This window comes from Haliaeetus leucocephalus, unplaced genomic scaffold (assembly GCF_000737465.1).
Source record: "Haliaeetus leucocephalus isolate CR32 unplaced genomic scaffold, Haliaeetus_leucocephalus-4.0 Scaffold228, whole genome shotgun sequence".
Taxonomy (NCBI): Eukaryota; Metazoa; Chordata; class Aves; order Accipitriformes; family Accipitridae; genus Haliaeetus; species Haliaeetus leucocephalus.
Window position 1 is genome coordinate 16,200,371 of NW_010972664.1, and position 21,578 is coordinate 16,221,948.

At 35.7% G+C, this 21,578-nt stretch overlaps 1 protein-coding gene across 2 annotated transcripts in view; it reads right to left on the minus strand.

Moving 5' to 3' along the window:
• Positions 1-200: 200 nt before the first annotated feature.
• Positions 201-21,578, minus strand: part of TBC1D23 (TBC1 domain family, member 23) — a 36,095-nt gene continuing 14,717 nt past the window's right edge. Inside the window, exons 5-19 of one of the 2 annotated variants that reach the window (XM_010567351.1) lie at positions 21,223-21,346; positions 18,917-19,041; positions 18,761-18,804; positions 17,722-17,825; positions 16,822-16,944; positions 15,689-15,781; positions 12,935-13,105; positions 12,676-12,718; positions 11,845-11,954; positions 11,046-11,188; positions 9,807-9,851; positions 6,590-6,678; positions 3,608-3,743; positions 2,218-2,412; positions 201-1,001 (exon numbers count right to left, since the gene is read on the minus strand). In XM_010567351.1, coding sequence (XP_010565653.1) covers positions 920-1,001; positions 2,218-2,412; positions 3,608-3,743; positions 6,590-6,678; positions 9,807-9,851; positions 11,046-11,188; positions 11,845-11,954; positions 12,676-12,718; positions 12,935-13,105; positions 15,689-15,781; positions 16,822-16,944; positions 17,722-17,825; positions 18,761-18,804; positions 18,917-19,041; positions 21,223-21,346 — 1,627 coding nt within the window. In that variant the 3' untranslated portion in view covers positions 201-919. The remainder of the gene's footprint in view (positions 1,002-2,217; positions 2,413-3,607; positions 3,744-6,589; positions 6,679-9,806; positions 9,852-11,045; positions 11,189-11,844; positions 11,955-12,675; positions 12,719-12,934; positions 13,106-15,688; positions 15,782-16,821; positions 16,945-17,721; positions 17,826-18,760; positions 18,805-18,916; positions 19,042-21,222; positions 21,347-21,578) is intronic. The other variant, XM_010567352.1, reaches the window with a different exon arrangement.

Below are 21,578 nucleotides of genomic sequence, written 5' to 3' on the forward strand. Positions count from 1 at the left end.
AATGAATACATTTATCACAGGTATATATAGCACTTGAATACTCTTCTCTTTATTTGTGTGCATTAATTTTCTTGCTGAACACACCTTCGATCAGCACATACTCACTTCTGTGCCAACCTTTTTAAAGGTCTAATTACTATCTTAAATTTTTTGTTTCTGAGGAGCAAGCAAACTTGTTTTCAACTATCACATTCTGCATAATTAAAAAAAGTCACAACCCTGTAGTAAAAGCTTATTGTGCACAGTTCATTTTGGTATTTAAAAATATCCTTACCACCAATTCCAATTGTTTAACCTAGCAGTTGATAAGACTTTTAAAAAAGTTAATTTTATAAATTGCTTGAATATTTTTCTGTTTATCTGCAGTCCAAGCTGGACTTAATCATTTTTAATGAGAAGGAACTACTATTTCTAAGATTTTTATCTGCTCTGCTCATAAACCTAAGTTTTTAATTAGTCCTCGATACTACCCACTAGGCAAAATCAAAGTTATAGACTGCAGGCAATGGAGACACTTCACTTTCAAGGGACAGTAATTTAAAAAACATTCTGTTTTCAACTGCTGCTCGGTATCTGGCAGTGCTTAATTCCTTTAACACACTCAATGTGAACCTAGCTGCATCTTCTCTTGCAAAGATGCATATCACACACTCTAAGGCTGCATTAAAAATGAAACAAACTGACCTTTATAATAAACATTTCTTCAAAACAAAAAAAAATATAATAAAAAAATTAAAAATCCCGTTCAGAAATCGATAATAATTTACCCTATCTTAAGCCTGCTACTCAGGCACTCCCATCAGCAAACAGAAAAATTCTCTTAAGTTAGTATTCAGTTGGGAAACAGTCAGCTTGTGTCCACATACAGTCTCTTGGTTGCTTCTTCTTTATAAACCGTTCTCTACAAAGTCTTTAGTTATTAACTCTCCAAGGCATCCAATACTTTCATGATCTGTTGTTTTATGGCTTTGGTAGCATCACCTGCATTTGGAATCAAATACCTTAAAAAAAAGATTAGAAAAAGCCATCATTAATTCACTACAAGATTTTTGAGTATCAATTCCATAATTCTTGTTTTGATTTTTCCTCTGGAACAAACTAGGAGGAAGGAGGGGGGAATATATTCAAATGAAAAACTACTGAGAAAGTAACATTTATTTCCTGTTTATGCTATGAAACACTTTCCGTTTGTGAACTTAGAACTGTTGAGGAGTACTTCACAGGCCATCCTGGAAAGGAAAAGTTCTTCATTAACTGACAATGGTATAGATCAGGCAGTTCAAGATCTGTACAGAAAGCGCTATCCAACTGACACATGGCAGTTGTCTTTTTTTTTTTTTTTCTTTTTTTGTTTAATTGCTATAGATAGCTTCATTTATTTACAATCCTTTCTCTTGTGGATTTGCTCCAGTCAACAAGGTGGTGATGAAGTAATTCAACAAGCAGCACAGTTTTCTGCAACATTTTAATTTATCTTTGTCTGACCTACTACCAAACTAACTTCATTCTAAGGAGCCAAAAGGCATAGAACAACTTCCCTACTTAGCTAGGAAACTCATCTTCCACTTCTTGTGAAAACAGAGCACCCACTGCACCCAGTTATCCCCAAGGAAGAGGTTGAGAAAATGTCCAGCTGATGTCACAACTTTGTTAAAACAGTGCCAAGAAACAACAGACTACTAGTGGAAAAAAGCCCAATCCACCCACGCCTCTGACTTCCTCCCAGTCTTAAGCACACAAGTGCTGAGCATGGCAATACCTAACTTTCAGGAACCAAGTTTCAGGGGTTCTGAGTTTTGGAGTTAGGCTTCTGGACTCCTTGTACAATGCATAGGAAGAGTCAGATGTCTCAAAAAAAGATACCACAGAAGAAAGACCACTCTCTTAAATCCCACTCTTCACAAATCCATACTTTAGGGTGCAAATAGTTGTCCACTTCATTTCCATTTAAGACATATTACAAAAAGAAAACACTTGCACACATCCCATCCCCAACAACTGTTGTTGCAGACCACGGAGCTCCTCTCTGCTGGGTGCTGTAAACTCTCCTCATTCTGCTGGCAGATCTTTTTTTCTAGTTCACATCTGAATTATCTATTCCCAAATAAAAACTATTACTTTTGACCTCAATTCTTGGAATTACAGCATGCCTGATTTCCAGTTGACAGCGTTCTGTATATCATTACTACTTACCTCTCTGCTACTGAGATGGCTTACCTTTCAACTGCCAAAATTTCTATGCCTGAAGTATTGCTATTTCCATATTTAAAGGTGATCAGTTCTGGATGTTTCTTCTTGGATGTGATTTTGACTACAGAATTAAGTGCCTGTCGAGACTGTATGTAAGCCAGTCCCTTTCGCGATGGAATCTCCCTCAAACAGTACATATGAGTTGCTGTTACTAGGAGATGACTTGAAGGAAAAGAAAAAACAAACAAATTAAATTTGCTAATGAACTAAATAACAGCTATTTAGAAAGGCAAATTCTACAAATAAGCTACATGGAGAGAGCTAGAGAAAACAGTTCTCAAATCCAAGAAACAGTTTTAATACTTTTAAAATCTGTAATTTAGAAAGGTCTACTAAATACTGCAGATTTTCCTTGAGTACTGTGTCCCAGCCATTTTTTAAAACAAGCATGGCATCCTCAACAGCATACAAAACCTGAGTGAGCAGTTAACATCACCACCTCAACACAACAGCCATGAGTGCTATTAACAAAGATCACAACCACCACTGAAGTGTCAGGCCACACACAGAATAAGGAAAATGCCTCCAGCCTCTCTCTTTCATCCTTCAATCATACCCCAACCCCATCCCTCCATCTATAGAAAGTGGCAACTCTACATGTGGAGCATCAGACCTAAGTTAAAAGGACATGTTGGCACACCATGATTGTCAATCACTGTGCAAGCACTAAGGTGGAGACACTGACCTGCCAGCTCAGTTCAAGACCCACTTTAGCCTTCTTCATGGAAGGAATGCATGTTCAACTACTGGTAGGAACAGACTACTTGAGTTCCAACTCAGTTTGAGAAATCATACTATGACAGATTACTAATCATACACCATATAAAATAAATCTAATGGGAAAATAAAATTAATAATAAAAGACAAGAACGGACCATGATGCAACAGAAAGCCCATCACAGTTTTCTGTTATCCAGATTAAACAGGATTTGTACTCTTTGGGGAAGCCAAATACAGCAAGCATCATGTTCTGCTCTTGCAGGATTAACAAGGTCACTGAATCTTAGGGGCAAGATGGGTGCATAGTACAAGGCACAGAGACAAGCAGACAAGAAAAACTGGAGCCACAGGTACTTGGGTCTACCTGGTCTTGAAAAATAAGCCTATGTATACTGAGAATACTTTTCTTACTATCTTGTTTTGCAAAGCAAAAATTCATACTAGGTTTTGTACATCACTACCATTCTGTAACACTGCAAATATATGAATGCAAATATAGTGGTAACACTTTGTTCTAGGCTGTTTCACGCCTTCATTTCCTAGTTTAATATAAAGAATAATTTAATTGCCCAATATATTTTTTTAAAATGTGTATCAAGACAGACATTTTCATTAAGCTTAGGACTAATTCCAGTACCTGGGAAACATATGTCCATTTTCTTTTACTTCATTACAGGGGAAGTTATACTTCACATCAGGTTTATTTATCCATGTTTGGATGTTGACGACCTCTTTTCGATCATCATCTGACATAGAGGAGCTATCAATTTCATCTATTTTGAAGGGAGGGGATAAAAAAAATAAAAAAAAAAAAGAAAAGATTTTCACACAACATCAGAGAAATTTTCAACTCACTTAAACCCACAGTAGCTACACTGGTTCAAACCAAGGTCCACCTAGCCATAAACAATTGTTCAGAGGGAAGAAAGAAAAAGGCATGCATATCTGATATTTCTCTTCCAATTCTCTCTCAGCAGACAACTATTTTCAGCTCAGGGGATTTCTTAGGCTGGTCTGATTTGTCCATTCAGTAAAGTTTAATAGACGTCTTTTACATGGACTTGTCCAGACTTTCCTTGAAGCCATGTGAACTTTTTGCAGCTACAACACCAATATCTTTTGGCAAGAAGTACCAAAGATATGTCAACTACATTCCAGGAAAGCCTCCTTTTGTGGCTTCTAGTTTCTTGTACAAGAAGAAATAAACATTTGTTGATCCCTTTCCAGGCCAGGCGTTATTTTTGTGGGCCACTTCTCCTCCCTTAAATTGCCTATGTCACATAACCAATGTTCTAATATTCAGTTATGCCTGTTATGAAAGCCATTTCGCATCTTTCCTCACCCTTCTTATCCCTCTCTGAACCCTCTCCTGTTCAAACATATTGTTTCTCAGGTAGAGGATCAAGACAAACCATATTCAATGTGTGGGTAAACCATAGGTTTATACAGTGACATAATGACCTCCGTTTTATTCTCTGTTCCTTTCCTTATAATTCCTAACATTTGATTTGCTTTTCTGACTGCTAATGAGCACCTACTTATTATAAACCTACTGCTCCTGGACACAGCCAAATCAGTCTACCGTTTTGTCTAGAACTGTTTTTTTCCCATGTCTTTTTCACCTCACATTAATTGATACTGAATTTCATGTGCCATTTTATTGCCCAGTCACTCAGACTAGCAAAAGACTCCTTCTTCAGTCTACCCTTACAACCTTGAATAACCTTGAATCATTAACAGAAATTGTTGTCTTCTGGTTCACCTCCTTTTCTAAGGACATTTAAGAACATACTCAAACCCAAAATTTTCAGCACAGACCTCTGTTAAACACCCAAAACTCCTGCAAGTATTATCACTTAGTTGCAAAATACTGGTTTTATGTCTAAATATAGTGATTATGTTTACATAGTAGTTTGGTGCTACATTAGAAGAATTTAAGCAATCTATTTATCTAAAACAATGAACTACTTTAAATCCACAGAAGTTACTCCCAGAAATAACTTCGAAGGACACCTCTTTAAAGTGTCTTTTTCAAAGCTGGTTTTCTACGCTTTGTTAAACTATTTATTTCAAAGCAATTCAGAATTATAGCCAAACTTCTGAAAAGGTTTCCACTGAAAAAATACATTACGAAATTGCAAGGAATGGAACAAAACCCATCATTTCACAGAATCACAGAATGGTTGAGAATGGAAGGCACCTCTGGAGGTCATCTGGTCCAACTCTCCTAATCAAGCAGGGTCACCTAGAGCAGGCTGCAATTATTACAGCTGATTGCAATTATTTATTACAAAACCCACACTAAAACTTCACAAAAGCAGTTTTACAGAAACAAGTTCATTTTTTGCATTCTTCTGTACCAAAATAACATATATTTCACTTCATATGTGTTGGCTTTGCTTATTCAAATCATTGCAGTGATTCTGCTTACTTATTAAGTCTAATAGTGCTTTTAAAAGCAAATGTAAATAGAAATTAGCAAACAACCATTTCTGAAAATATGTTCTAGACAATTCGTCTTTGAGGACCTGGTTTTCTGAATCCACATAGATTTTGCCAAACACTATTATGGATGCTCAAAGAACTGTGCAAACTTAATTACATGGCATTTGGAGAAGTATCTTGTTAGTGTTAAAGCTTTTGCCTGATAGTTTCATTTTGCTCCTTCCCAGTTCTTACTGATGACAAACAGTTGGTCATTGTTTGTCTGCTATCTTATTTAAACAACTCTAGATCCTATGAATCTCTTTCATTAATCTTCCTAAATTATTTCTTTTGCAGGTCAAAAATTCTTAGTCCTGTTATTTGTTTCTCACATGAAGCCGAGTATGCCTTTGGTCACAGAACAGTTACTTGTGAGATGGTGATGGCTGGGAGTGAGCTAACACTACCAGAACAAAACCAGAACAGGAGTAGGTCTGCACCATTCTAACATTAGTGCTGGTCTCGAAAAAGAAAACCTTTGTGAAAAGTGTGGTGTTCTAGTTCTCCCTGTAATTTTTCAACTAGATAAAAAAATTAAATAAAGATTGCATGTTTTTATACAGCATTCTGCATGCATATCAAGTGATGACTCAATTATTAATAGATTCAATGCCAAAAAGCAAAGTACAAAACACTGGAGAGGTGTGCACTTTACCCATCTTAAGTAGCTTCAACTATATTTTCAGAAATTCAGACTGTTATAATTGCCAATGCTAGAGATTCAGCCTGAGATCTATGAGCCAGACTAGGTCCTTTACATTTTGCTTACTGTTGTGAGTAGTAGAGGTACAATTGCAGGTTTACACGTACAAGACCAGTGTAGATAGAGATCTTTACTACAGAAATAACAAGTGAACAGAAACGATGCACTAAACCCATCTATTTCCACTTCTCCCTGTTGGCTGTTTGGCACCTACCACAAAATCTTTTTTACTTAGTCTGCTATTATATATTTGAAGAGGATGTTTCTTTCTTGGTTGTTCCTAGACTCCACCATAACAAACAAGATCAATGGTAATAGTTAGAAAAACGTCATCTTGTAAGACAAAGATGTAACGTACACTCTTACGATTTAGCCAAATTTAATAACTTTGTCTAGATAAGCTAATCTAGGCAAGAAGAAAATCTACTGTACCGGTATCATATTCTTCTTCATCTCCGATGCTGAATACTGGTTTCACACCACGGTAGGGTTTTCCTACTCTGTCACTGCTGCTGACATGTCTGTTGGCAATGAAAAGGGCAGGAGAGGACATGGGATGGGAGAAGAAAAGTAACTTTCAAACTGATGGTATGACTCCTACAATAACACATTAGCAAAATGCGAACAACTGTGCAACTGAGGAGGACAAGAAAATTTCATTAAGCTGCCTGCAAGGAAGCTGTGACTGACCCATCAAGCAATTTTGTTAGTGAAAGCATGTATTTCAGTTACTTGGCAAGGCTGACCTGTAACAAATAAAGTGAAAAGAAATACTTTTTTGTTTTAAAAAGAACTTCTGGTCACCTTCTCAAATGAAAAAATACATTAGAGACCTGAAAACTGACAACATGCTATGAAGTTTCTAGCATGAAACTGAAATATTTCTGGACAGTCAGGGCAGCTTTACAAGGATGCCAAATTGGGATAAAGGAAAAAATGAGGACTATTAACTAACATGTCTGGAAGCTCATTTTTCTGGTTAATTCCTCAGAAGATAACAAAATACCTTAAGCACTTTGAAGTGGGGTTATTATAAACCACCCACTGTAGTGTGAACTCTGACTTCCTGTCCATTACTTTCTCCAGCACGAGCCAAATCCTGAAAACTTTGGTCAAGCAATTCCTACTGCTAACATCCCAGCATCACTGGGATTTCTGCATAAATATTGACCTCAAAAATCACATTTAAATCTATTTCTACAGATCATATTAAATGACACAAACACAACTGAGTCTTAATGTTTGACAGTAACAGTGGCAAATCCTAAGATATTTTAAAGCTCCAGCCCAGACTGCTGTGATTACATGGTCATGGCTGTCATGTTAAAAGTTCTGGCTCTCAACTGCTGGGAATACCAGAAAAATATGAGAAAAGCTAAAGGTTCAGAAAGCTACAAAACAGGTAATTGCTGAAAAAAAGAAACAGTTCATGATTTTAGCCTTTAGAACTAGCAAAATGTAGTAGTTTAAAAAAACAAAACAAACCCAAAACACACTTGTCCCTAGTTTAAAACAACAAAACAAAACCAAAACATGCCTGTCCTTTTCCCCCATTTCAATTTCTATAAACTCTCTCCCCATAATGTGTATTCATATTTCCTATAAACTGTAAGTCCTGGTTCCTGTTGTAAGTGTATTCACTAACTCCAGTTTGCATGCTATTGTAGAACCAAGTTGGAGAGGCAACCTCTTTACTAACGTATAAATGAATGCTAGTACTTATGTATACCTGAAAGCATATTTGAAAGTTAAAAAAGAAACCTACATTTTCTATGGCTAAAATGTACTAATATAGACAAACCAAGGAAACGTTTAATAGGAAAAAAGACTAGAAATGCATTCTACAATGAAACAAAAAATAAACATACAAAAACATGCTCATTAGTGTTTAAGACAATAAGCATCAATGACACTGACAATTCAAGAGGGCAGTGCTTCTATATGGAGGCTTTTGTAAATATGCTTTAGTAATACATAACCAATTGGGTAAGAAGAAACACATTTAAATAGTGGCAAATTGAATTACACAGAGAGGATTTAAGAGAAGATCTCATTGGTGTTTATAGATCAAAGTTAGTCAAGACAAGAGAAAGTAAAAAGCTACTTTATAAAAATCTGGTAACATCTTAAACTAGAAATGGATTTCCTTTAACCTGTTTGCATGGAAGGCCATCATTACATTGTTACAAACTGAATGCAATTCCCTTTAGTGGCAAACCTGCAAAATGAAATATATTGGTGATAAACACAAAGAGGATCTAATGGAATGGATGGGAAAAGAATGCCATTCCAGGTTTTTAAGACCTGCTATTTTAAGAGAATAGTCTAGTGATCCATAGTGTGAGCAAATTTATTATTGCATCTTCCCAATGAAAGAAAATAAGCAATGTGAGTGAAAGGAGCAAGTAAAATAACCAAAGTATAATTCAATATATCAAAACTTCTTGGTTACAAATGCAGATCTAAGTGCCTTTCAGTTATCGACCACAGTCAACAAGTGTTTTAAGTTGGAATTTTAACACTTTCTTATGATATTCTAAAAATTGATCAACAAAATGTGGGCAGAAATCCCCATGATTTTAGGATTTCTAAATAAACAAGATATCTTATGTGCTATTGGGATATTCCCACTTTTTTTTTTTTTTTTTAAAAGAATACTGGTTAACATTACTGTTGGTTTTGCTCACACAACACCATTCTGTAATGCTTATGGGTAAATACTATCTCAAATTATGTGAAAACTACTTGAAAGAAGAAGTGGCTCAAAATCCTTGAAAACCCAAACAGCATTTTAAATCTTCATTAATTCTTCCAGCAGCAACCTTCATGCTTTTCAGTTTATGAGTGCCAAAAGCTACAACATAGAGTTCCTAAAGTATAACCAAAGTTCCACAGTGATTATGCATGAGCTGTCCTTCGTTTATCAGAAGTAATTTTACATAAGCTCAATTCACAATTTTTATTTCTGAAATATTTATAAGGCAATAAATCTGAGACAAATGTGAAGGGACTCCACATTTGCGTGAAACACAGTAGTTATGTGAACAAGATGGGGGAGAGCTGCAAAGCATATTTACTGACTAACTCAGCATTTTTCTCTTCCCAGTAATGAGCATCTCTGTTTCTATCAGCATGTTCTATCACCATGTGATGAGAAGCATAAAAATTCCAGATTTCCAGACAGAATTTCTCTATGGGTTCCCTGTTATATCTAAGCTCTGATGATGCTTTATGAACAGTTTATAACAAGTCCTTTTCATAGTTGTAGTCTCTCTTGTTAAAACCTTAAGCCATAATTTGTTCAGTAATTGCTCCTGGTGTCTTTCACTAGTACAAGTCACTAATAAAATGTATACAGGAAATGACAAGTAAAAAAAAACACTCCATAAAAAGCAATAGCAAGGAAGAGAACAGAAATAAAAAAGCAGAAACTAAGAGAAGAAAGCACTACCAATACACTTTTTTTCTTCCTCTAGTCCCCTGACTACTACTTGTAAAACCCAATAGCTTCAATATATTCAAACCCCCTAAATTAATATTAAAATATGCGAGCAATTTTGTCAGTGTAACCAATGCTTACAAATATTGCAATGCCATGCTAAATACGACAAAGGTGGTTTTAGTCAGACTGCTTAATTATCAAGCTTACCGCTCCAGGCTTGCTCTGTCTGGCCAGGGAATATTGAAAGGTATTCTATAGTACATTGGGGCAGAGGACAGAACAAAAGAATTAAAAAAAAAAAAGTTTAAAGGAAAAATCTAGATAAATAATTGAAATGCTCTATATTGGCAATGTATCTTCTTCAAGGAGGATGCTTATAAATAAAAGCAATGCTTCATGACAGCTAGCCATGAGGTAGAGAAATATTTGTAAAAATTGTAAAAGATGCATTTTTCATGCTATGTATGGCTTACATATAAGCCTTACTTGAATTCTTCACACAACAAAAGCTACCACCAAGTGCTATTTAAGATTTTTTGCCTCCAATTGTGAAATAATAATTAAAAAAGTAATTTTCCAACACAAAAAGAAGCCACAATCTGTACCTTTTGATTAGGTACAAGACTACTAAAAACTACTGTTCATTTGGCATGTATGTTAAATCCTGCCATCAAACAAACACTAGCTCTGTAAGATTCTTGAATACCAATATCTTTGCAACATACAACTCCAGAGGATGCATTTTAAAGAACTCTAAAACAGGCTATTCAATTAAAGCTTTGAGAGATGAAAGCTATTATTCTTTTATGTAGTTAAGGTAAGTATTTGGAACAATGACTTCCACATTTGGAAGCATCTTTTAACATGTTTGCATGTTCTCATTCCCAGCTCTACTTGAAGATACAAAAAATGAACAAGAGTGGATTCTGGGTTTGAAAAGCAGCTTACATCAGGACTTGAAAAATCAAGATCTTCAAAAAAGTTAACCTCAACTTGACAAGATGGGCTGGTAAAAAAAAGCAAAACAGAACAAAACAACAACAAAAAAACCCCTGTCCAGAAGGTCAGGGTCCTTCTGTCATTCACCCATTCCATTAGAGTCAGGATGGGGAAGAACTGAAATAAAAGTGAAATCATTCTTGACTTTTTTAGACTGAATAAAGAAATGACACATTATAAGAAGTCAAACTAACCATGCAGTGACAAATTCTAGATAAACATTCAAGAGTAAAGGCAGCTCACACTGGTCTTGCAATACTAAGGCAGCACAGTAGACTTACTGTGTCGTGATAAAATTGTGAGGAGGGTAGGTGTAGGAAATTTAAAAGCTGAAACTGGAAGATAACTTTTTTTCTAATTAGCACAGTCTTCACATTTACAGAATAGCCACCTGAAATGGGAAGTCATTCCTCACTGCTAATTCACAGCAAGTTATAAATGACGCACCTGTCCACTGGAGTAGATGTATTTTCAATAAAACTAATAACTTTTTCTTTCACATTCACAGATTTAGTCTTCAAAGCAACCGTCATTTTATTCACCAGGGACTTTACTCCTTTTCCATCACTTGAACCATTAGGAGAATCACCCTGTAAAATTAACTCCTCTCAGGATTAATTGTATAAAATAATGTTATTTCATTTCTAGTTTAAGAAAGGAAACAGACTACAAAATAGTAACCTACTTTTTGATACTCAGTAGAACATTAATTACAGTATTCTTTTAGACTTCTATCAAATGACAGCAACAATATCTGATGCAAAGATGATCCAATAAAGTAAGCTTAACAAACCTTATTACTGAGCACCCTGCTGTGAAAATCTAGAGAGGAAGGAATTACATTAATGATAAATTGTATGCAAATTAAAAGTCAAATTCTACATACAACATATTAGCTGTAGAAAGGAGGCAATTTTGAGCTTTCCCATGAAAGTGTATACCAGTTTTGTAGTAATTTATTCCCAGAGTGAAGAAGAGCCAGGAAAAGAATTGTCCATTACATATATTCTGCTGGAGAATGACTACAGCAATTTCTTCTCTACAAGCTCTTCCTCTCAGGAGGATAAAACATGTTTAGGTCACCTCCAACTAGACAGTGAATATAGCTGGAAATTAAACATACAACTGAAAACAATCATGACTTGCAGTACTGCATTTACAGAACAGAATGAGGAATATGAAGAAAAAATTCAGTATACCTGGGGCTCCCATCCCACTATACCACTCGAGCTCAGAATTCACTTACATCAACAGATGAGTTTATGCTACTTCTTGAGCCTGAGGTACTAGCAATCCAGTGGCCATATCCATTTTCTGGTCCTTCCACATTGATATCTGCTAAGTGCTGCTGAAGGGCTGTTAAAAGGCCATTAAAAACCATTCAGAACCACACTGAAATTAGTCTGTTGATGAAAATACTGTATATCCAAGACTAATCAGTAACAATTTTTGCTCCACATGATTTAATAAAACAGATGAAGTCAGATACCGCTATAATCACCCTTGGCTTTTCCTTCAGTAGTTCAAAGGCATTAGGATAATCTTTATTTTAGTAAAGAAAACAGTTAAAATACAGCAGCAACTAAAAATAAATCACTGCTTTGACCCTAAAGGTAGCTGTTATGACACTGCACATATTGACTAGCAATGCCTCTATGCTCATATTGTAGAACAGATCTCTCTGCTGTTGTAGAGCCTGATTGAGTCCAGCAGCATAAACTGCAGAATTATGAACTGATGATTTAAGAAAACGCAACAACAATTAATAGTAATTATGAAGGAGCATCTTCATACAGATCTGCAATCGACAGAGGCTAAACATCAAGAATAAGTTAGAAGAAAGAGGGAATTTCCCCACTTCCCGTATTAATTTTTCACCATTCAGAAATGTGATTAAGCCGTAACAGTTAACCACAAATGTGCAAGTGCACAGTGTTGACTTACACAAAACAAAAACCTGAGAAATGAGACATATTTGCTATTCATTTAGCTGATTTCTAGCCAAAGCCCAATAAAAATATGAACAGTGTTAAGATACCAAGTTTTCTCAAACAAAGCTCGTTATTAATAAGCTTACCCATAAATCCTCCCTTGGCAATGCTTACATACTCCTTATTTTTCTGCAAAAGAAAGACATTTTTGGTTGAAGTAAAAATCTGTGGAATGAGTTTTGCAAGCATGGTAATGAAACACGGGTTAACTTCATAAAAACTGTAAACCTGAGTAATGTATAAAACAGTTAGGATTTTAAGGGGAAAATATTTTGCCATTTAGCGTCAATGATACATGCAGACACTTTATTTCAGCTATTAAAATCAACAGCAATTTACTTGTACCTGTAAGAAGTGTGCTAGCACCATGTTCATATACATATCTTCTTCTTCCCTGCCACTTCCCATGAAGCAGAGATGTTCCCCACCAGCTACGGAGCCAGACTCAATAGATTGTTTTTGTGCTTCCAATAGGGATTTTACAGACTGTGCAAATTCTGATGGGTTTTGAAGCATCTGTGGAATGAACAAACAAAAAGTGCTGTTTGACACCAACATACTATAACACAACTTGTGAAAAGATACAAATTTTGAAAATGGTTATAATTTGTTAAGCACAAACAAGGCAACATCAGCACTGTAAAAGACACACACTCACAAAAAAGACAGCCTGACCCAGACCTCATGTTATATAAAGAACACCGAGGATCATCCTTTTCTTCCTCACTCCACCTTGCTCTCCCCGGGAAAGAAACACAGCTAACATTTGTTAGTTTATTTTTGCAGCCACCAGATAATAGTGGAAAAAGTCTTTGGAACTTTCACGTTGCCTTAAGTTGGCAATATGGCAGAGGGACTGATTTCTGTATTTACATACGCTCAAGCGCAACATGTTCAAACTTTGGAGTTTTGAAACCCTTTAAAATACCAGAATTTCTAGGTGCCAGTAAGGTCCTTGTTGTCTCCCCACTAAGGTTTTTCTCATTTACTTATCAAGATTTTGAAAAAAAATTACAATCAGGAGTACAAGGAGATACCTAGGATTCTTAGTAGTCTCAAAAAGTTAAGGCTGTGGTCTCCTGAAGGCCTATTATGCATGCTAAACCAATAAGCTGCTATATGAAAGAGATGGAGAAACAATGACTTTCTAAATACAGCCGAAATTTTAACCTCCTCTTCTGGGGAAGGCGCTTATTTAAATTAATAAGGAAATACTGACCTGTAACTGGATTGGGGGGGGAAGGAGGAAGGAGGAGGATTGTCATTATCTAGCCTTTACACTGGATTAAATGATGAAGTACAAAGTAACAAGTACACAACCTAGCCATCAGTAAGTCAACCTGAATTTTAACTGGGGTTCTCCTAGAGCCACATACTGCTGCTTTATTACATAGGTGCTAAATCTCACTACTTCCTCTAAGACTATCCCACCTATAAATGACATGGACTCCAAAGTCCTTTCCCCATTGCCTCTCCTAAAGTAAATTGCCTGTACTTTGCACATACAAGGATATAAAACACACTGAAGTTCCATTAATGGCTTTTTGTCTCAAAGATTATTCCCTACAACGTTTTCCTGGCATTAAACTTCTAAAAACAGAGGAACCGGGTGACATTCATCCAGCGTGGTTCATGAAGGATCCTAACCATACCAACTGACCCATACTGCAGAAGTTAATTCCAATATTTAATTTAAATACATACGAACTAATCACATCCAATTTAAGAATTGTCTTCATGGACTTCTTTTTCATATATTACTAGGTTTTTAAACTATTTAATAATTTATAATGCTTATTTCTACTTTATTGAATATGATGTTCAATTAAGGCTAGCGGAAGGACACCCACATACCATGGGGAAAGTTTTTTCCTAAATAATTTTTGACCTAGGTTAAAACCAGAACACTATATCATAGGATCATTTATGTTAGAAAAGACCTTTAAGATCATCAAGTCCAACTGTAAACCTAACATTGCCATCTCTCCACCACTAAGTCATGTCCCTAAGTACCACATCCACATATATTTTAAATACCTCCAGGCATGGCGACTCAACCACTTCCCTGTACAGCCTGTTCCAATGCTTGACAAGCCTTTTGGTGAAGAAATTTTTCCTAGTATCCAATCTAAACCTCCCCTGGTGCAACTTGGGGCCGTTTCCTCTTGTCCTATCACTTGCTACTTGGGAGAAGAGACCGACACCGACCTTGCTACCACCTCCTTTCAGGTAGCTGTAGAGAGTGATAAGGTCTGCCCTCAGCCTCCTTTTCTCTCCTATATAATTATACTTGTGCAAATACTACTGAATAATACTTAATTTTAATTAGAGAGGTAAAGATAATAGATGCAGGACTGAGCTTCTTAACTAAGAAAAGTAAAAAAGCCTTTTATCGGGTATATACATAGAAAGCATTCCATGCAGCATCCATAGACTGCTTGAAGTGAAATAGTAGAGGGTTAACCTAGAAGTGAAGAATACTTCCAGCTGAAGTGTAAGCAATTTGGGAAAAAAAGGACAGAGAAAAATATGATTGAATGTTCAGTTAGGAATTCAGAATCAAATGGAAACTACAGCAAAATCTTTAATGAAGTAATTAGTCCGCAGTACATCTCAGTCCCAAAATTAATGCACTTCCTCTCTCATATTGTACTGCAAAAATGTTAAAGGAGCAACCAAATCCTTACATATTCTCCTTACAAGCAGGCTGTATGAAGACTGGCTGGGGAAAAAAAAAAAAAGCTACTTGTCAAAATTGGTGACACCTTTCATTAGAAATTATGATGCTAAAAAGAGACTTCTCCTCCAAGCAATGTCTAGTTTTTAGCCTGTATGGATTTCCAGTTCTAACCAAAGAACAGGAAGTCTGGAATCCCAAATTCTAATGTCATTAAGGACTAATCTTCTCAGTAAAATGATAATTCCACCAATCTCCTTTAGAGAAGCTAACTTTTGAGACCTCATCACATAGGTAGACACTGCAGTCAACAGACTAGAGTCTAAACTAAATGAGAATTTATTTTTCAAGACAGACATTTCTCTCTCCTTCTATTTAACTTAGGATTCAAAAATCAGTAAAGAAACAAAAAGCATACGAACCAAATCTGAGTCTAAATGAAATGCTGTTGATAAATGCCCAGCATTGTATTGCTCTGCAGGACGACAATCCACTACAAAGAACCTTACTCCTTCCTGAAAGAGAGAGATTTTGCCTGTTAGAAAATTTTAAAATCATGTAATTGATGGAAAAGTACATAATTCAATTATATTTTAATACTAACTCCAATACTACAGGAACCCCTCAAAGGGGCTAACAGCTATTGGAAAATCTTATTTTGTTTGATTAATCTGAACTTCTACAGTTAGCAGACTACCAACAGTATTCCAATAGTGATTTCGCATTAATCCATCAGCTTGTACAGCAGAAATGGCCACCTAAGTGCAATACACACAGTGTAATTATTTCACCTCTACTGAGAAGAAATACAGGGGGTACGAAGACACGCATCAACAAGACATCAGAAGGGACAAGTCTGAAGTCCTAATGCAACAGTCCATTACTACTCAGCACAGCACATAAGGATAGCTTTATATCCCACCGACTTAAGCAGGATATAAACAGATGCTTAACTTTAATTGGACTAGGGAAAAAAAAAAAGTATGCCTGATGAAACTGGGGCCTGGAAGCTGCTACAAAAAGCCAGTAGTCAATAAGAAACACTGGAATCTAGCTACACTATTATCCATATATTGGTCTTAAATACTCTAAGTGAAGTCCATACGTCTCTCTGCAATTAAGTACTAGAGAAATAGCTTGAATCAATTTTTTTGTCTGTTTAAACCTTTCGTTGACAAAAGACAGATATTTCATAATGACATTCTTCTCAAAGGTACTGAGTAGTGGGTTTTAAATCTTCCTCTATAATAGCTACATTTGGAAAGGAAGTCAAATTAGTGAGATATTACTTTAAGCTCTCACTCCTCAGATTCAGATCAGCTGTATTAAGGTCCCTTGGGCTGTAGCTCTAGTTGCTACAGCACAAATGCATTGCTGTCAGCAGATCATTTACAAGGCAGACAACTTCAAGACAAGAATCCTTCTTCCTGAAAAAGCAAATACTCATCTGTGTTGTAAGCACTTTAAAAATATTCGTGATACACGAATTAGCAAGTGATTCTTTTCCGTTTTGATAGAATTGGGAAGCAGGGGGGAAGTAATTCAGTATACTAACTCCTTGTTGCTGATTTGCTTGAAGAATCTCAGACACAGAAATTGCTAGACAGAGAGCCTGGCTCAAGTCTGTGTCATCATCTTTGAGGCCCAGCAAGCTGCTGCCAAAAAGACTGTGGTTGTCCTAATAAGGCAAAAAGGAAAAAAAAAAAAAAAAGGTTAACTGAAGCTATTGTCTTCAGATGTGAAGCCTTAAAGTAAAACTATATCCACTATGTCACCAATGTTAAGTCCGATACACGTGTATCTTGTCCACATAGTCATGAAACTTTTGATCAACTGAAATTCTTTCTGAAAATCATGGCAAGGCCCGAACTTCCATTACAAACATGCTTGTTTGCCACTCTAACCATGCCAACATGATGAAACATCTCTGGTTTTTGTTCCCCACCCCCCCCCAAATCTCACATACCTGTCTACACACAGAGAAAGTACATACAAGCCAAAGGCAATGGCTATCAATTACTTTTATTTCATTAATTCACTGAAGTCTGATATCTTGAGTAAGGAAGAACTGCAAGAACAGTGCAGGTGATGACAGCTTTATCTCTAATAAGTGACTTTTTCCTGTTTGCTGTTGTAAGTACAGCTAGGACTGCTGTGCAGTCTACTACAATGCAATTGTGTCAGCATGGCATGTTTGCTTCATTGGTTCTTACAAGAGCCTGGTTTGCAAAACAAGGCTATCAGTCATGAAGTAAGAATATTGCAGGGAAACTTCTCTCTAACATGTTTTACTTAACCTTCTTATCTTTCAAACATCCTAACAGTAAATACCACCAGCGTAACAACATGAAAAAATTGTTTAAAAAAAATCACAATGAACCATTCAAAGTTCCTCTCAGCAGAAGCTTAAACAGTCACCAAAAAGAAGAGAATTTCAAAATTACTTTGTTATTACCTTCCTGAAAGAAGCTGGAGTTTTGCTACAGTAATATTGTGCCAAAGAGAAGAGATCTTCTATATCCTCTAAATCAAGATTGGCTGGTGAAGTTTCTAAGAATTCTGATATATACAAACAACATAAGTGCACCGTTATTTCAGACGTAGAAAAGAAGCACCATACATTTTTTCACATCATAAAATAACGTATTTTTAATAAGGCATAACACAATTGAGTTTAGTGATTAAACGTGAATGTTGATTCACTCTCCAGGTGGAAGGAGAAGATACAGCCAATACTCCTTATCCACAGGAAACCTATCCTATTTGCTAGAAGTTCAAACCTTCCACGCAAATCGTTTTTTACCACACTCTTACCTCTGTATAGTTTTAGCTTTCAGTTGTCATACTAAGTCAGCAGCCTTTTCTAAAGGCGGCTGACCAAGAGAATCCTCTGAAACAGAGTACTTAAGTAGTACTGTTACACGTCCAGGATGGTAAAAGGGTGTAGTTCTGCAATATACGGCAAAGATGCAAAATTCCAAGCACCCTCATTTTTAGCTAGTAGGATATTATTGATTATATTGTATTATGCCATGTGAAAAAAATACAAAGGCAGGTGAAATAGGCTCACAAGAAATTTAGTGTAATTTCTATAAAAACAGAAGAGGGTAAGACAAGAACAATGAATTAGGCTCAAATCAAGTGCATACAAAGATAATAATCTGGAAAGTGCAACAAGTGCAGTAGATTTAAAGAAGGATTTGAAAGCTACTGCTGTGGACTTAGGAACATGGTGATAGTTTCAAGTACTCCAAACTGAAATATAAAACTAGATGTGGGAGTGCTAAAAGGAAACACAAAAAAAGAATGTTAAGGACAGAGCAAATGTGATGCAGCAAAATAGTAAGAAAGGAATTAGTGGGCAAGGGGATTCATTAATGAGAAAATCACAGGGAAATAATTAAATAATTCAGTTATTTAGTAATTAATAATAATAATAAATGGGGATTATACTATATGGTGAATACTAGCAGCTATATAAGAGAAGTACTTACTTATCATTTCTTCTTTATCTGATTCTTGTGCTAAGATAACGTCTCTGAAAACAGTAAAGTCACAGGCATAGATTACGTCAGTAAACCAAAATGAAACAAAAGTGGATTAAAACTGTGTCAGCAAGGAATGTCCCAAAGAATTAACTATACACTTACTTTGCATTGACAAGGATGATTAACATTAAGAAATAAATAAAGAATGGATCTGCTTGTTGTAGATATCCATCCCATATTGCCTGAGTGACTTCAGCTGAACAGTAATACGAGAAGAGGCTTCCAAGCTAAAAATTTGGACAATAGTGTAAGAAAATACAATAACCAGGAACAATCTTAACAGGATAACATTTTTAACAGAGATACAAGATATCTAAAAGAAAATAAAAACAACAAAATTATGCTAAAACATACATTTGCACCATGTATTGAAGAATGGTTCTACCCTCAAAAACAATTTTTATGGAAATGGTGCAGTAATACTACAGATCATCTGTGAATAAATCCGCCTAGCGTGAAGGCAAACTCAGCTGTACATTGTCAGCCTTGCAAATTCAACCAGAGATAACACAAACAGGCTGGAACACTGTTTAGCTCATAGCCAGTGCTAAGTACCAATTATACCAACAAGACAATAATAAGAGAATATATTTACTCAACTAGCTTAGCAAATAGGGCTTTGAAAGGATCCTGTAAACAACATTCTTTTTATTTTTCACAGTAGAACCAAGCTAATTGAACACGGTTGCACATTAGTTTGACAACATCAGTTACTTAACATTACGTTACGATGCTTTACGGCTGAGTAATTAAACATTTGCAAGCAACAGACAATTTTTATTACCATTTAAACTATTTGCCTGTTCCCCATGTTCCCATTTAAAAATACATCCTCTCTGATATGCAAAGTCCAAAGTGGATAAAAGAAAAGGTAGGAACTTCTTTTCATACATGCCACATAATATTTGTGATCACACCTAACTCAAATGCATACCAGCTGGCTTCACAGGGGTCTTACTGAACTTGCTGATGCATACAAATTCTGTACCAAGAGCTACAGCTTTCGAAAGCTCATTTCAACACTTCCTAGTATACTTTTATAACAAAAGGTAAGAAGATCTATCCAAGTCAAACGCAACTGAAGACAAAACATCCCTGAATAACAAGGCAATGACAGATCACTGGTTGTTGCTTATGTATTTCTCCACATTAGAAATACCTCTATACAGACTAAGTTTTCTGACAGTTTTTGACAGATGAAACAAGGAATTTTAATGTAATCTCATAACATAAAATATGGCTTAAGGTTTTTTTTCCAAGATTGTACACCAGAAAGCCATTGAGGACTGGCGGCTACACTAGCTCATTTCTCTACCTCCCTTCAAAGGGAAGATATTTTCCTAATGAATCACTAAACTTTTAATAAACAACTTCAAAGAAGTTTGTATTTACTAAGGAAAATTATATATATTTAAAAAAAAGGGAGATTCTGTAGTAAAAAAAGACCTGACTCCTCTTTTGAAGCCTGATGACTGGCAAAAGACAGATTTTGAGAATATGGAAATTCTTCCTGGACATATTTTTATATTAAAATTGGAACAGCCTAAAAAAAAAAAAAAAAAATCATATTTAACCCCCCCCCAACAAACCAAATACAGACCTCGCAGTTTAATAATTCATTTCAGTCTTATTTCTTTAACTGTAAGTACATGGGAGTTACAAAAAATTTTACAAAGCCAACAGGTATGAAAGAGCCTAGAAGAGCTCATGGGTCATAAAGTCTTCTTTATTAATTTACAGACTTTGCCTCTGCAAACACTGTATCATGATTTTGTATTGCATATACTAAGTAGTATTGAAACAAGAATTTTGCTGCTTTATGTTGTAGTCCTGCTACATGAATTTTACCAAAAAAAAATGATTGAGGTAAGTGTCCTTATAACTACCCCCAACTCGAGGCAGTTTTGAAGTTAAGGTGAGGAGGAAATGACCAATTCTTTAAGAGCTGTACAATATATGTGCCTAAATTCTAAAAGGCATAGCACTGTATGAGACAAATATATCTATTAGCATGGAGGTTTTTAAAACGATTAGTAATTTGACTTTAAAAGACCCATCAGGCTGATGTTTATCCATAACTACGATACAGCTGCCCACTATAAAAACTAACATCACGGCTTCTTACTTTTTGAGTATGTCAGCTGTTCTCATTCTTACTTATTCCAAGTAGTTCCTAACATCAGTGGCTCAATTAACTTCCAGTACAATAAAAATGTGACGTTAACAAGATCTCATACAATATGTTAAACAACCAAAGACAAAAAGCCCACACTATATTAAAACATGCAATTCTTTTCAATATATGCAGTTCTAATCGCTTGTACTACTCTTCCATAAGCTGGCAACATGTACTTAAATTTTAACAGAAATTTATTTTTCATTATGTTTCCCTACTTTCACTTTATTACCCAGTTGAGTGCATATGAGTCTGGAGTCATCTTCTTAGTATCAAGAAAGGAGCAGAGTTCAGGCTCATGGTACTGAAGAAGCAGTCTAAATAGATGAAACGGTCTTCCCTTCATAAAACAATCCCTAAAAAGTACCAGTGAAAATAATCATAAACACCCCCATAATACTCCAGTTGTCAGACTTATAGTAGCAATTCTTTATTAGTTGTGATTATGTAATTTCCTATATTGTTCTTTCAATTCACAGCGTCTGATCATGAAGTCAACTTGCCTCAAGAGTTAAAAAAAAAAAAAACCCAACAAACTAAACCAACAAAAAACTCAAACACTGAAAACCCCACTATATTAATAAGGCA